Source organism: Charadrius vociferus, unplaced genomic scaffold (assembly GCF_000708025.1).
Source record: "Charadrius vociferus isolate BGI_N301 unplaced genomic scaffold, ASM70802v2 scaffold95, whole genome shotgun sequence".
In the NCBI taxonomy this organism is placed as follows: domain Eukaryota; kingdom Metazoa; phylum Chordata; class Aves; order Charadriiformes; family Charadriidae; genus Charadrius; species Charadrius vociferus.
Genome location: NW_009648243.1, coordinates 137993 through 153103, shown reverse-complemented (window position 1 = coordinate 153103; position 15111 = coordinate 137993). Strand labels below are relative to the sequence as shown.

Genomic DNA, 15111 nt, shown 5'->3' with positions numbered 1-15111 from the left:
ACATAAATTAACACAATGCAAAACAGCCAAAACTTTTTCTTTAAAGTAAGATCTCAGACTAGACATAGCAAATATCAATTTTACTGCTTTGTGAATTCCGCAATCCAAAAATATAATTAGAAACCGTTGTGCTCACTGAATGAAACAGAATTGGAAATGCAGCCATTTCATTACAATTTTAATATAAATAAAATTTTAGAAAGATTTAGGATTGCTTTATAAAAAAACTTATGATTCCTGTAATACACCTCTGTTCTACTCCTTAGTGATATACAACCCAGAACTGAAGCATGAGACAGGACAAATGCTATATAATCTGCAAGAAATGGTATTTTGCTTCTTAACTACTTTAAAGATTGAACTTGGAAATCAACAAAGCCTTATCCCAACCAAAACGTTCGTGATTACACTGGAATTCACCTAATAGGCATATTGAATAAAATACAAGCAGTTTGTGAAAGTTTTTGTGTCGTTGTCTCCAGAGTGACTCATTGTAACTGAAAACTTCATTGCAAATCAGTACACCTTTAGTTTAACAATGAGCTGAATGTTTTTTAAATGGTGGAGACTTATTGGAACCTTTAAAAAAACTGCAGCAAGCATTTAACTTGGTTGTGTGCTTTCAAGGAGTCTAATTAAAGAGAAATCTGTATGCTCCGTAGTCGCAGGGCCTAAAATTTCATTCTCATTTAAAATTTTAAGTAAGAATATGCCTCTCAAACCTTCTGTCAACTGGATGAAGAGGTCAAACATTAAAAAAGTTCAGAGCCTATACTTGACAAGAGAGGTTTTTAAAAATACCCAACCCCTACAAAACAACAACAAAATCTCAGGACTAACATAATGGCAGATTGATTGTGCATCACAAAAATCCTAGAGGTAGCACAGATACTGGACACATTCCAGAAGCACAAAATTCAACACAGACTTTATTCTGCACCAGGTTTAATTTTTTTTTGTGCTGCTGCAGTTGAACTGCCGCAGATCCCCAGAAAGCTGGCTTAAAGCAAGCTTGGCTGTCTTTATAACATGGTGCAGTCTAAATGATGGAAGCAGTCTATACAACTGCTTTGCCCGCAAACTGCAAACACTCTGGAGAAGAACTATTTTTAAAGCATTCTACCTTTCCTGACTTGTGGAAACTCAACACATGATGAAGAATTAGCTAAAAGTGACAGTAGCTTTTCTAAACTGTGCTAGTTAGTTTCTGCAGTAGAAGTCCTGGACTGTGTGGCAACATGGAATGTTTTCTAAGCAACTGCTAACGACACTGTAGCAGTTGCTTTCCGGCAACTGTTACCAGAAATCATTTGCTGGTGTCATTAAGTTACCTGTAACTTGATTAAAGCAAGCTTAAAGAAAATACCATGGTATGCAGCTACAGCCAGTAACGGAATACAACCGCAAGAAGTGCCACTTTTCAACAAAATATACTATAGAATAAAGATCAAGAACGTTAATGCAGCATGAACAAGAATGTAGCACAGAAAACAACACTTACTACACCAAATGACACCTCCTGGTGTAAAGGATCGTGGGTTAAGAATTGGAGAGGAGCTGAGGGAGGCAGCGCTGGTGGATGGGCTGAGGGAGGGTATGCAAAACCTCCTACAGGAAGATGTTCTCCAAGCAGTTCTACTTCATTTTCTATCCTTTGAAGTGGCTAAAAAAAAAAAAAAAAAAAAAAAAAAAGAGAGAGAGAGAGAGATAGGCTTTGTTGCAGTAATAGAGATGCAATTTTTCCCCAAAAAAGAACTGCAATCCCAGCTGTATATTCTGAGCTGCTGTGGTAAATTTTATAGGGTAGGAAAAAAAATAATATTACAGGTATAATTGTACTCAGTTTCACACAGTAACGCTGTGAACAATTCCTGTGTCATTAACACTACCAAAAAGCAAAGACAACACTACACATTTGATATAAATTCACCTTTTCCAGCTAGCCATGCTTATAGACAGGAATTTATGCGATCTAGCAAATATAGGTGTGGCTGTAATTTCCTGTGTCTTGCATATTTCAGGACAAATATTTGCTCTCCTTCTTGCCAGGCTGCTCTCACTGTACAACTATGCGAGAGAAAAAAATAAACAACCATAGACAAGAACTGAAATTGTGCCCAAAACCTGAAAAGTGGAGAGGAAACATGGTGACTCCAGTGGATTAAACTGCCGATATTCAGCGATGAAGCAGGTGCTTTCCTAGGAGGGTCATGTAAGCAGTCCTACAAAAGCACGCAGTCCAGAGGTTTCAGAAGCATGAGATTCCAGTGCAGTATTGTAATCTAGTCAACTGTAGTCCATCAGTCAGGCCAAAAGTGCTCAAGAAATAACCAGGAATTGTCACTTTTTCATTAATATACCTTTCTGTTCCTGACACTGAATTCCATCATTTCAAGACATTCAGCTAAGAAAGCCACCTTGTGGAAGCAAAGGAATATTCTGTTTCGCTATTATACAGAGCAAACTTTAAACACAAGGTATTCTTAAACCAGTAACATACAAGCTTTTTGCCAGAGCTGTAAGTTGACAGGCAAGCCTAGGCAATAACCTAAGTAAGCATAGCAAGCTAAAATCCAAGCCTGTATATTTTCTACAGGAAAGACTTATAAAGATTACCCTGAAAACCGTATTTTCCCAGCTGTTCTCCCATCATCATAACAAAGTGATTGCAACCCTATCCACACCTGAGACATGGCATGGAGAAGTCTCAGCAGTTTTTGTGAGGAACAAGGAAGGTGTTATATTTCTGCATTAGTGAAATACTGGCATCTTCTAGTGAGAGGGGCAAACAAATGGACACAAGTATACAGAAAATCCCACAGTAAGAGCTGTAAGCCAGAACTGAAAATCTAATTTCCCCCCAAATCCAAAATAGGGTCACATTTTCCCACAGTCTCTATCACTAAGCCAAATCTGCTTAAGCAGAAGGCATTGATAACTTCCATAAGTCAAAAACAAAAAAAAAAAAAAAAGGAGAAAGGGAGGCTATAGGCTCCTGAATACATCTAGACGACCTAAGGTAATTATGTTCTAGGAAAAGCACTGGTCATTTAAAAACCAACTGAGAAGTATACAAAAGAAGCATGTAATAAAAGTAACGTTCTGTGCTTTCTTCTCTCTCTCTCTGCTAAGCTTTTCTCTGAGACCACTGCTGCACTACACAACGTCCTCTGTATTCTCTTCTGCTTCCTGGGAAGGAATTCCATGAAGGAATAGTTGGTGAAGCAAATATACATCTTTTTGACAGAAGTAAAGGCCTACAGAGAAACAGCACAGACAATAGCTGATGAAATCTGAAGAGAAACACGATGAACTTTAAAATTACGTTTTCATCTTCACATTAAGTGGTTACAGACTTGGTAAGGAAGCATAAGTGTCTTCAATCACGTGTCAGCACTATTTGCCCATCCAGCCCCACCAATTCTATGGAGAGGGGAGTAAGAAGCAGTACTTACCGACCGTGACTGCTGTGCTTGGAAAGGAACGAATTGTCCTGGAGGAGGTAAGTGAGGAGGGTGGTGAGGAGAGATATGAGGAGGATGCAAAAGGAATGGGTCACCAGAAATGAGGGGTGGAAATGCTGCATATGGTACTGGTAGGTGCTGGACTGAGCAAGCCTGAAGCACCTGAAATAAAATGGAAACAACTTATTTTTGTCTCTAGCACAAAAGCTCCCTATAAAACCTTCTATATTTATTATGGAAAGATACCATTAAAACAAAGCAGTTCTCTTGCCTTCTTGGAAAATCCTCCAAAACACACATAAATAGTATCTCATTCAAGTACACAAGGAACAGTCACTAGTACAGAACAGGCACTAGAAGCACTGTAGTGTGACATCTACCAGGTGCAAAGTAGCTCTCACTTCTCATGAGGTCAGTCGGAGTTAGGGTTTTCAACACTCCAGCATTAGACAGACTCCTAAGTGATAAGCAGACACATTTATCCTAGTTAATTTTATTTTCCCCAGATATTATCTTCGAAACAACATGCCAAAGCAATGGCCTTGCAACCATTTTAAGCTCTAGATGGAGCTGAGAGATTCCCAGCTCTCAGACTGTCCCTTAAAACCTCTCTTGCCTCATATATTAAGAATAATTCATAAGCTCTGCTCAGTTCTATACTTTAAGGGGAGCATCACGCTCTGAGGGTGGCTCCTTAACTGACAGCTAGTGTGGAAAATAGCCCTTTTTCTCTCCTCTTTGAAATTCCTCATACAAAAACAACCTCACACACTAAAGTCTGAACAGCAAAGCGATGAAGGCACTGCAGGAGAGCAAGAATGCGCTTTGTGGAAGTGTTCAGTTTTACTTATAACTCTAGATATGGAGGAGCAAGAAAACCTGCATTGTCTTTTTGTTGCTCTTTGATCCATCATCAGAATGCCAGGCATTTCTGCTACATTTTGGACAATTAAAAGAGCAATTAATAAGATACTTGTTATCAAAGCTTACAAAGAAAGAGGATCCAGTTTTCATATCTCTTTTTTTTTCTATTTAGTCACGTCACACAACATATATTGTGCATACTGACTATAATAGGATAAAATAGTAGAGATTTAGTTTAAAATCAGATTACAGTAGTGGAGGTGGAACTACCTCCTCAATTTACTGTGATCATGACCAAACATAAATCTTTACATGCACTGTAGGAGATTAATTTGATCTGACTACTGTTTTTTCTTAAATGCTTTCTTTATCCTCACCTACTACACCATTTTTCTAAAAAAGAAATACAGCAGGTGAATGTTTCTGTTGTTAAAATACATTTTTAATTGCATTTTACTAAATTGAAAACTGTTCTCTGAAATAGTTGAAGGTAAATTTGCAGGCAGAACATCACATACTGTTCTTTAAAACAGGAGGTACTTTGGGGAACATATTAGAAAAGGTTTCATCCCAAGATTCTGTATGGTAAAGATTACCATAGCTCCAATATATGAACCATCTGTGCTACATCCATGGCATTTGTTAAGTTAGAGCAGATGAGGCTGCATTACCTTTCAAGTGGAAAGAAATGAAAACTACCTGTTTATTAATTCAAGCTTTTGGAAAACAATGATGTTTGAACATATGCTTCCAAAAAGTTTTAAAACTGGTAAAGGTATTTCATAAATAACGTTTGTTTATTTTATAGTTACAAACGCAGTGAGAGAGACAAATATCGTAAAAGTAACTAACTGGGAGGTTCACAGATGAAGCCGCAGAGCAAACTGACATGTTGGAGGGCAGGGCTACCTTTCAGATTACTTTTATAGGCTGGTGAAATTGGCTGACAGGAACCATGTGAAGCTCAACACAGGCAAACGTGAAGTCTGGCACTGACAAAGAGTAACTCCATGGAGCAGGACATTGTGACACTGACTGGTCAATTCTGCTGGTGAGCAGAATTGCAGAAAACAAAAGTTGGGTTCTGGTGGACAGGTCAAATAGGAGTACACAAGAGCCACAGTGTACACCTCCAGTCAAAAAGGCATACTGCACACTTGGCCCCATTGCCAAGAATGTAACTAGTGAAGTGATTCCGCCCCTCTGTTTGGAAGTTGTGAAACTGTATCTCAAGTCCTTTGTTCAGTTTTGGCCTTCCCAGTGCCAAAGAAAGACGATGACATACTGAAATGAGTCCACTGGAAGACAACATGATGACCAGGAGCCTGGAGCACACTGCATAAAAGAGGCTGCATAATTTGATTTGTTATGCCTTAAAAAGAGAAAACTAAGCAAAGACCTTACTGCTGTTTTCAGCTACTTCATGACAGTGGATAGGTAGAACCTGACTCTTCCTTGAGGGGCAAAATGAAAGGACAAGGACCAATGGGACCAAGATGCAGCAAAGAAAATTCAATCAGATATGCAGAAAAAATTCTTCACCACAAGGATAGTCAAACACTGGCTTAGAGGGGTTGTGAAATCTTGGTCACTGGTCTAAGGAGGTGACCACCATATGACCTTCAGAGCCCCCTCCTAACTTACATTATTCCTCAATTCTGTGACATAATAGAAGAAAGCATAGAGTCTACCTGCTGATGTTACATGAACTCAACCTTAATTCTTTATATTCACTTGTACTGCATCCATTCCCTCAACACACTTGATTAACTGTTGTACATTCAGTACAAAGAATCTGGTTAGAGCCTTACTCCTGTCTATATTTAAAGGACAGCTGCATTGTTGAATTATAAAACATTTTATGAATTGCACAGATAATATTCCTGGTCAGAGCAGAGGGTAAGATTATTAGTATCTGTTGTTTGGATTTCCCTAAGCCCCAATATAGTTTTAGCTTTTTCTTTGTTGTTGTTTCTTAGGGCATGTTGCTTTCTTGCCTTTCTGAATTTACTATGTGAGTATTGTTCCAACCTCTGGGTTTGAGATTGCTTTGCTGAGTCTGAGATTGCTTTTCTCCACTAACACCACCACTAAATAGAAGAAAAAAAGTTGTCTGTCATCCTGCCTCAGGTATACACACTGACTCATCTAACAGATTTTCAGCAATTTGAAAGGTAAGGGGAAATATTGCCCACAAGTATTCCAGACTGGCTTGTTCAACAAGCAGCTTAAATAAATAGGTCACATCAATGGGTTTGTTTCAGTGTCATAGGCTTGTTCACGCCTGCAGGCCACAACATGTGCAATATGAAAAGCTGTTACACACTGGTGGCAAATGCACAGCTGGCAGATACCAATGTTTATACCAACATTATAAACAATTACTGGACACTACAAATAGTATTTACGTATGATATTACAGATTCATACTAGAAAAAGGAGGGGAAAAAAAGCTGTGACACTTCCAGCAGGTTCTGCAAGCTTCATTTGTACAGCTGAAACTTCCTGAGGTACACTTCTTCAGCTCTGGTGCCCGTTAGCACTTAATGATGAAATTTGAACAGAATGGTAGCATCAGAATGCTATAACTTGGAAAGTGGTATCTCCAAGCTGATACATAATTTCTGAGAAACCAGTTCAAATTCTTTCAAATTTAAAGCCAGCAAATTAGCCAGTTAAGGCATTTTATTTTACTCTCAGAAAGGCACAGAAAGACATCATTATTAAAGAATATTTGATTCACTTTATGAGAGCATTTTGAGACAGAACAGCCCTTCTCAGCTTTTAGTGATCTTTCAGGATCTTACTACTTCTTAGAAGAAAACTGACTTTGGAATACCAGAACTTTTAGTATATAACCAATCCCTTAACAAGGTCTCTACTAAGTAAGGTGAGCTGCCTAATAAAAGCCTGAGAAACCTTCCTCTTACTATCCGAAAGTAAGCAAAATAGCTGCTGATAAGAAGTCAGTTCATAAACTACCATTTAGTTTGAACTAAAAATCATCAGGACTCTATACTATGAACAACCACACTCTATTATGTAAGCACCATATGCTTAGCAGCTCTAAGGCCGACATTGCTACGCCACTGCAATTTTACACAGTGGGAAAAAAAAGACTATTTCCAACACAACTAAAGCCACAGAGACACTGAAGCTCCAAGGTACCATTCCTACGTCTAAGACTGAAGCTGATGTAATTACAGAGACCCACTCACTGGGGGAGGCACACTGCAAACTGGAAGGTGCTGCCCACTGAAAACCACTGAGCACCCTGGGACCTGCTGCGTGCTGCAGGCTGGGATGTGCTGGCCTGTGCAGAGTGGTATCCCATGTGGAGCCACTGTAGTCACTGTGTATGAGACAGGAACTGTGCCCTGATGGATCTGCAGCAAAAGGAAAAAAAAAAAAAATTAATAACTTACTGTGAACTCTTAACAGTGTTGTACAACACAATAAGTAAGATAACAAGTTTTACCTACATATGAGAAAAAAAAATATTCACAGTGAAAGTGTAAAAGGAGGCATATGCTTGTAATTTCTGTTAATTAAAATATTCTTCTCAATGGAATGTTAGTTATTGATCAGCAGTTTCTGCGAAAGGCCAAGAGGGATCTCTCAGCTTGAAATGTTAAAACTTCAAAGGCACCTTAGAGTCACTCAGAAGCATCTTGAACTCTATTAAGCCTGCCCCTCCACGTACTAAGGTTAGTCCTGATAAAATAAGGCAGTAACTCCCACATAAAAGCTAATCTACAAGTAGCTAAAGAATCATCTCAACTCTGAAGGGACTGATTCAATAATAATTCAGACACCTGTATCTTTAAAAAACAATAAAATTGTGTCCATTTTCTCTCTTCCAAAGAGACCAATCTCTTGATTCACTTTCAGACCAACACTCAAGCTAAGTCTCATCACCTAAATGTAACAGAACAGCTAACTTGAAAGCTGTAAAGTAAACATAACTATGAGGTAGCAGATCCTAAGTATCCACATTTATATTAGCAAACAGTCCCATGTAACCCCATTTTCTAGCTAGTGATATTCCCTAGCATTTAATCTAAGATCCGAAAGTCTTCGGGACCTACAAACCACTTGGAGTTTTTTTTCTTTGTTTTTAAAAAACACTAAATAGGAAATCTCTGATGCTGTAATAAAACTGCTCCCATGTCAGGAAGCACAGATTAACAAAAAGTAATGATTTCAAGGAAGCTCCCTCTTCCTTCATAATCTGCTAAAATGGAACCTGCTTGCTTAAAATGGAACAAGTAAGATCAGCTCATTAGGAAGGTGAGAATGAGTAAAGACAGCTAACCTATGGAACTGGTAGTGTGCAGTCAGACACAGAGGCCAAAACAGAATACAGATCACAAACAGAACTTGAAATCTCAACCTGCATATCACCAATGACAGAAACCAGTCTCAGAAAAGACAGTGAATTTGACGCAGTTCTGGCTTATGTTCAAAAGTTGGGCATACAGTGCAATGCTGGGTGTGATTTTGAAATGTTTACTGCTCAGAGTAATAAATAATGACTTCTCAAAATGGTCATGTTCCTTAAGCATAAAACATCACCATGGAAGACCTCAGTTTGTATGGAAACACTGACATCTCACGACAGACGGTGCTTGGAAGTCAGAGGCAGTGGGATGGAACAACAGTTTATCCAGGCTTGTCATGATGTAATCTTGCAACATAAAGCAAGAGCATGATTTGAATTTTTGAGATGCTGCTGCAGTAAAATTGTTCATCAAAATGTAAGGTTGTGAGATGGCTAGAATGGCGTTAGCTTCCAGCCTTGCACTTGGTCCCAAATGCAAATACTTCCCTGCTGAAAACTCTGCACACATAATACAACACACCAGTGGTATGCAGCTGCACTGAATGCAAACCAGTTTTTAAGCAGGGATGTTAGAGTTACATTTCTATGCTTGTGCAGTTTTAGAAGTGGACATCCGGATAACCAGTTCTATTTCCCAGTTCATGACTATGTAGCAACTAATGTACTTGTGTTGCAGCCTGCTGATTTAACAAACAACAACAAAGGACATAGGACAACTTCTTTTACAGGTCCTCAATTCATGAATTCTATACCAATTGCTGTCGTGGAGAGTAATTACTAACTTTCTGGACTGACCACACATCTCATTTTTTCATGTAGTTTAAGGAGGCACTGATTAAGCTTGGATGGCTAATTTGGTTATGTGACAATACTATCATGAGTTCTGCTGTCATGTAGGCAGCCAAAGACAGGCATTGTGAATTCTACTTCTAAATAATGTATTTTAACTATTTAAAGACTTCTAAGCTAAGGAGAGGTACTTCATATGAAACAGAATACATTCTTAATTATCATATCACATATTTATCCCATTAAACTAACTTCAAAAGCAAAATAACTTTATTTCAAAGGTTTGAGCCAGAGGCTTACAGAATTACGGCAATACATGCACTGACAAATGGTTAAATATAAATTAAAGTCTGGACTCTATTTTTGTTTTTTCACTGCCTACTGCAGCACTCCATACACCAATAATGTTCAACGTATTCAAATGCTTTGTAAAAAAGGCAAATAGAATTTAGTGTTACGTGACTTTCATTGCCAACTAATTTGGGGAGGAGAGGGATCTTGAAGATGTGGGAAAAAAAAAGCAACAAAATCCCCCACATCTTCAACACCTTTCTGTTTGTACTCTAAAGCTCCTACCTGATCATGAATGTCAACCATCACTGCATTCTGCTGTGGTGGGTGAGCAGCTGGGTGCAACATACGAGGAGATACATTCGGTGGGTGAAAGGCTCGGGGTTCTTCTATTGCTTGCTGCTGTCCATAGGAGAGATGGTGATAGTTTTCATCCTGGCTAACGGAATTATGTCTAGACAAACGATCTCTCCTTGCCCTCTGACGTCGAACAGGAGGACTGGGAATGTATTAAAAAAATTAGAGATTATATAAACAACACAAATCCTTCTTAATAACTAAAACCACAAGAGAATTGTGTATCAAGAAAACTTGTACACTGGAAAATTTTACTAGAACAGATTTATTAGATTGGGATAAAAACTTCTTACTGACAAAACTGCTAAAAGCCTCAGAGATAACACTTTTCAGCATGAAAGTGCTTAATAGAACATAGCTTAACGCTGTAAAGGAAACCAGGAGAAGAAATCTACATAAATATTAAACAATTACAAAAATGGCACTTGAATTGCCAAAACAAGTGCTCAAGAGTCAAGACAGCAAACTTCAAGAGATTTCCATGTATTTATTCTAGGTAAAAATCCTTCATTGCATGATCACAGATATCCCCAGGGTCCTTGCTCCAACCATGCCACAGAATGGTTGCTCACTTAGTGATGGCAGACAAAGCAGTAGACCCCTCTGAAGAAACAAATGATTTTTTCAGCTCTAACATGTTCACTTCATAACTGAATGCTTCATAAAATTCTCTCCAGAAGATTTCAGGAAATTGTGGCTGTGGTAATCTTTCTTTTCAGAGTGGAGAACTGTTGTCCACATTGATCTAGACCAGAGCATTCACTTTTTTTGAGCTACTGATCTACAGGCATAGGATTTGATTATGTATTCTTATATAACTGTGTGTATGTTCTGAGCAGAGCTGCTACTAAGCGGAGACTTCTGTAAATAAGACCAGTGGTTCAGGTTCAACACTCAGAAAATGATGAACACACAAATAATAAACCCACTATTAGAAGTTTTGATCAAGTCAGTTCTCATTCATTTGGAAGGAGAAAGAACTGAAAACACAAACCCATCCTCCAGTACTTTCAGTACATGCCTTTCAATCTCCACAACACATAAATCACAGGTCCTAGAGGCAACAGCAAATTAAAGCTACATGGGGCGAAATGGGTTTCCCACTTATGGAACAGGCTGAAGGAACCAAACTGCAGAAAAGAGACAAGAAGGGTCTGTGACCATTAGAACATGCCCTCTCCAACAGTGGAAGAGAACTTAAAGATTCTTCACTCTCACTATTCCTATTGCTATTAAGAAAAAAATATCAAATAAACCTGAAACCTGTTGGCAAATCCCAGACATTCCTCAAGAGTCCAACTTTTGTGCTGCGTGAAACAGACGTACTCTGGGGAAGCAGGAACGTACTACCAGCTATTCAGATGCTACTGTGACTGTATGATACAACGTCTCAAACCACTTGCCCTACTTCTCAGGGGTGTTATGCCATTATTGCCTTTCTTAGAATCGAAATAAATGCTAATTCACAACAGGTCAGACTGAAAGCATAATGCCAAATTGTAACACAGCACTCTTAAAATAAAAAAGAAAACCCAACCAACAATAAAATGCACAGCCTTCTTTATCTTTACAAATTACCATGTCAGAACACACAAGCTGTGTTTTCCTCTAAGCACTAAGAACCTAAATTTACAGTCTCACTAATGCATTTGTCTTAATTCCAGTCTCCTTTCCCAGAGTTTTTGTTACACTCTCCATGTCTGTACTACTAGTACGATACATCTGTTACGTTCTCATTAGATAAAACTGGTATATACGATTTCTAACCAGAGAGCTATTAATGCAAAAGATGTTCTATTTTTTAGAGTACTAAGATTGCTTTAAAGTTGCTATTTCCTGCTATGTAACAGAAATGGTCTGAATACTTTAACATAAAATGTCTATGCAAGGAATTTTGCTGCAGGAGAACAAAGGAATAAGGCTGCAGGAACAAAGTAAAGTTACAAAGACAGCTCCAATACTTTGGAAGAAGAAGAACAGAAATTCTCTGCCTGCCACCAGCATTTAGACAAGGCAGCTTCTCATAAAACTACTCTTACCCCTCCCTGTCTTTGTTACAAGGTCTGTAAGGTTTTACTTTTCTATAAACCAATAATTATGAGAAAGCACAGCCAGAAAACGTTGGCAAAACTTCTAGAGTGTTTTTTTAAATGGATGGAGTACCATTCTCTGGAAAAAGCAAAACTGGACTTTTCCTATGCACAGTTGTAAAGAAAATATACTTTTCATTCAGCAAAACTCAGAGCATCTGGATACATAGCTCTACATGCTTCCTGAAGAATTGTCAAGACATGGGTCTAAACTACTAGTTAACATCAGTGATGAACTTGTGCTTGAAGTTTTAAAAAAAATATCCACAAAAACCTCCTCTGGTTCCACATGCACAGTATAAACATGGTAAATGCCCAGTTAAAAGAAAAGAGACACCAAAGTGGCAGAAAAGCTGTGGGAATTCCTACCTTCAGGTAGGAACCGCCATCAAAAGGTATCCATAACTGCAGTGTTAACATTTGCAGATCCTACTATCTTCTAACAAGGGTGATTTTTTTGGCAGTAACGCATTCTTAAATCTTGTTAGTTCAGAATTACATTCAAGACAAGGAGGAAACAAAGCAAAGATGAAAGGTGAGGCAGAGTAATGGTACAGATCTCCCCATTTCACAGTGACTGGTAAAGACAAATTGGAATGGCCTTCTGTTTCATACAGGCATGCATTATGTTTTTACATTCACAACTTATCTGTACTATAAGTAGCTGGACAAACATAACATCTTTTTGCAAATTCATAAACACAGTATTTATTTGCTTGCAATGAATCTGAAAAAACACACAATGAATTAGGCACTGTTATCCTAGGGACAGTACAAAATCCCTGATGCAAAGAGATAAGGTCTAAACAGTAAACCAGACAATGGAAAAAATCCAGATAATAAAAAACCAGCACAGCCTGGTCACTAACAGGAGTGAACTGGTAGGACAAAAGAGTTAAAGCTGATAATGCCAAGTAAGAGTGATATCCACACACTTCAGAGTTTTTGTTTGCTCTTGCCCTAGTCTGTTCCCTTGAGCTGAATGACCATTTACAACTGGATTGCACCTTTCATCTTATCTTCATCTGAAAACCTCATTAACTCTGAGACCACTCTGTGATGGCAGGAGATAAAACACAGCAGGGAAAACAGGATATTGGCTTCAAAAGCACATGCATAACCTCATCTAAACCATTGATAACAGACGCATTCACAATGACCTTAAGGAATCAAGATTTGATCCATGAGAGTGGTTATTAGTTCTGATACAGCTCCCGAGCTTTCTAAGACTCAAAAAGACTCCTGCAAAATAAGAGACATGTATGTATTGTTCTCCCTAATGATCCTGTTCTAGGAAAGGAGATTGGGCATAGTACTACTCTGGAACTGAGTAGTACTATGGAACTAGAGCTAGTCAAATGCAACAGTGCACCCAAGCTAAAAAATGCCCTGACTGAAGTGCAGGGAAACAAAGTACTGACACATTTAATTATCTTTGATTAGAGCAAGAGCAGGTGCTATTACCCAAGAGCAGATGAGCTCACCCAAGGAAGAGTAATGCTTTGTGTCCACAACGTTCAGTGAACCTAATGACTCTTGTCAGACTGAAGATGGCTCTGCACTGAGGTGTCTATCCACAAGCAGCACAGTTTACTTGGAAGACACAGGCCACTACCTAGGGTAACACCTGACTGCATTTGAATGTCAGACACCTGTCCCATGCGCATTCATCTCCTACACATCCCATTTTTACCCTTCATCCCACAGTGTATCTAAACTAGATTCAGCTCTCTGGCATTTAGATTGTTAAGCACTCTACTTACTCTCCACAACATGATAATGAACATTGCAAACAAACCTGTGTAGGCTGGCTGGACACCAAACAAAAATGGCCAAATGCAGCACATTCTAGGCATCTTAGTTCAAACCATTTTAAGGTAAAAAAAAACTTATTGACCAAATGCCCCTGTAGAGCATCCCTGTACCAAACTGTACAAAAGGCCTAGTATTCGGTCTTCTCAATAACTCTGCAAGTTCACAATTCAACCTCTTTCTTAAGTTTGACAAGCTGTTTTGAGAGCTGTGTATTTTGAATGCCACAGACTGAAAGCTTTCAGATTCATGGACTTGAAGTAAAGATACAAAACTCGCATGTTTTAAAGTCTCTTGCCTCAAAACTACTCCTGACTGATCACGGTTGACAAATTTTGTTGTTGGGTCAGAAGAAAGCCAGTTATATATTTGTTAAGTCTAATATTTTATGAAAAAGCACAGACAAATTTTAGTACAAACCAAGGCACAATATTTCACAGAAGGAAACAGAGGGACAGTGTGTTTTAACTTGCATTAGATGACTCAGCATTTTTGAGGGAGAAAGTGAGGAAATGGAAGTTTGTTGTGGGTAATTAGTTTAACTAGAATAGTAAAAAATAAAACCAGTAGTCTGTGGTTTTATGCTTTCCTACACTATCATCCGTCCAGGCCCCAGTTCAACCTGGCCATCCAAATCTCTACTCTTCCATAATCATTGGAACTTCTTCCAAAATCTCTGCTATATGAATCACCCACCTCAGGCAACCATTTGTTACTATGTTAACCTCCTCACTCCCCACAGCCAGTATCCCTCACCTTTATTTAGACTTTTTAATGTATGAAAATAATTGTGACTGCAGTGAAAATTATGGTACTAAATCAATAACTCTTAATATCTTTAAAAGCACCATGATGAGAAAGATTTTTCCTTGCATTTTTCTAAACACTTATTACTCCAGTGCAGAGTGAAAGAGAATCAGGCTCATAATTCAAAATGTTAATGAGCACTCCTTTACCCAAGTTGACTATTCACACAAATTACAGGATGATGCACTGTCCTGGTTGCGACAGGGATGGGGTTAATCTCCCCAGGAGCCGGCAGGGGGCAGGTATTCCATACCACGTGACCCATGCCCGAGCTATAAGAGGAGCTAGCCGGGGC

General features: G+C 38.6%; 1 protein-coding gene across 1 annotated transcript in view; it reads right to left on the bottom strand.

Annotated features, from left to right (window-relative positions):
• RNF38 (ring finger protein 38) overlaps positions 1-15111 on the bottom strand; it is a 32662-nt gene that overhangs the window by 16780 nt on the left and 771 nt on the right. The window contains exons 2-5 of the mRNA XM_009884204.1: positions 10036-10249; positions 7547-7714; positions 3456-3626; positions 1502-1663 (exon numbers count right to left, since the gene is read on the bottom strand). Of these exons, the coding sequence (XP_009882506.1) occupies positions 1502-1663; positions 3456-3626; positions 7547-7714; positions 10036-10249 (715 nt within the window). The remainder of the gene's footprint in view (positions 1-1501; positions 1664-3455; positions 3627-7546; positions 7715-10035; positions 10250-15111) is intronic.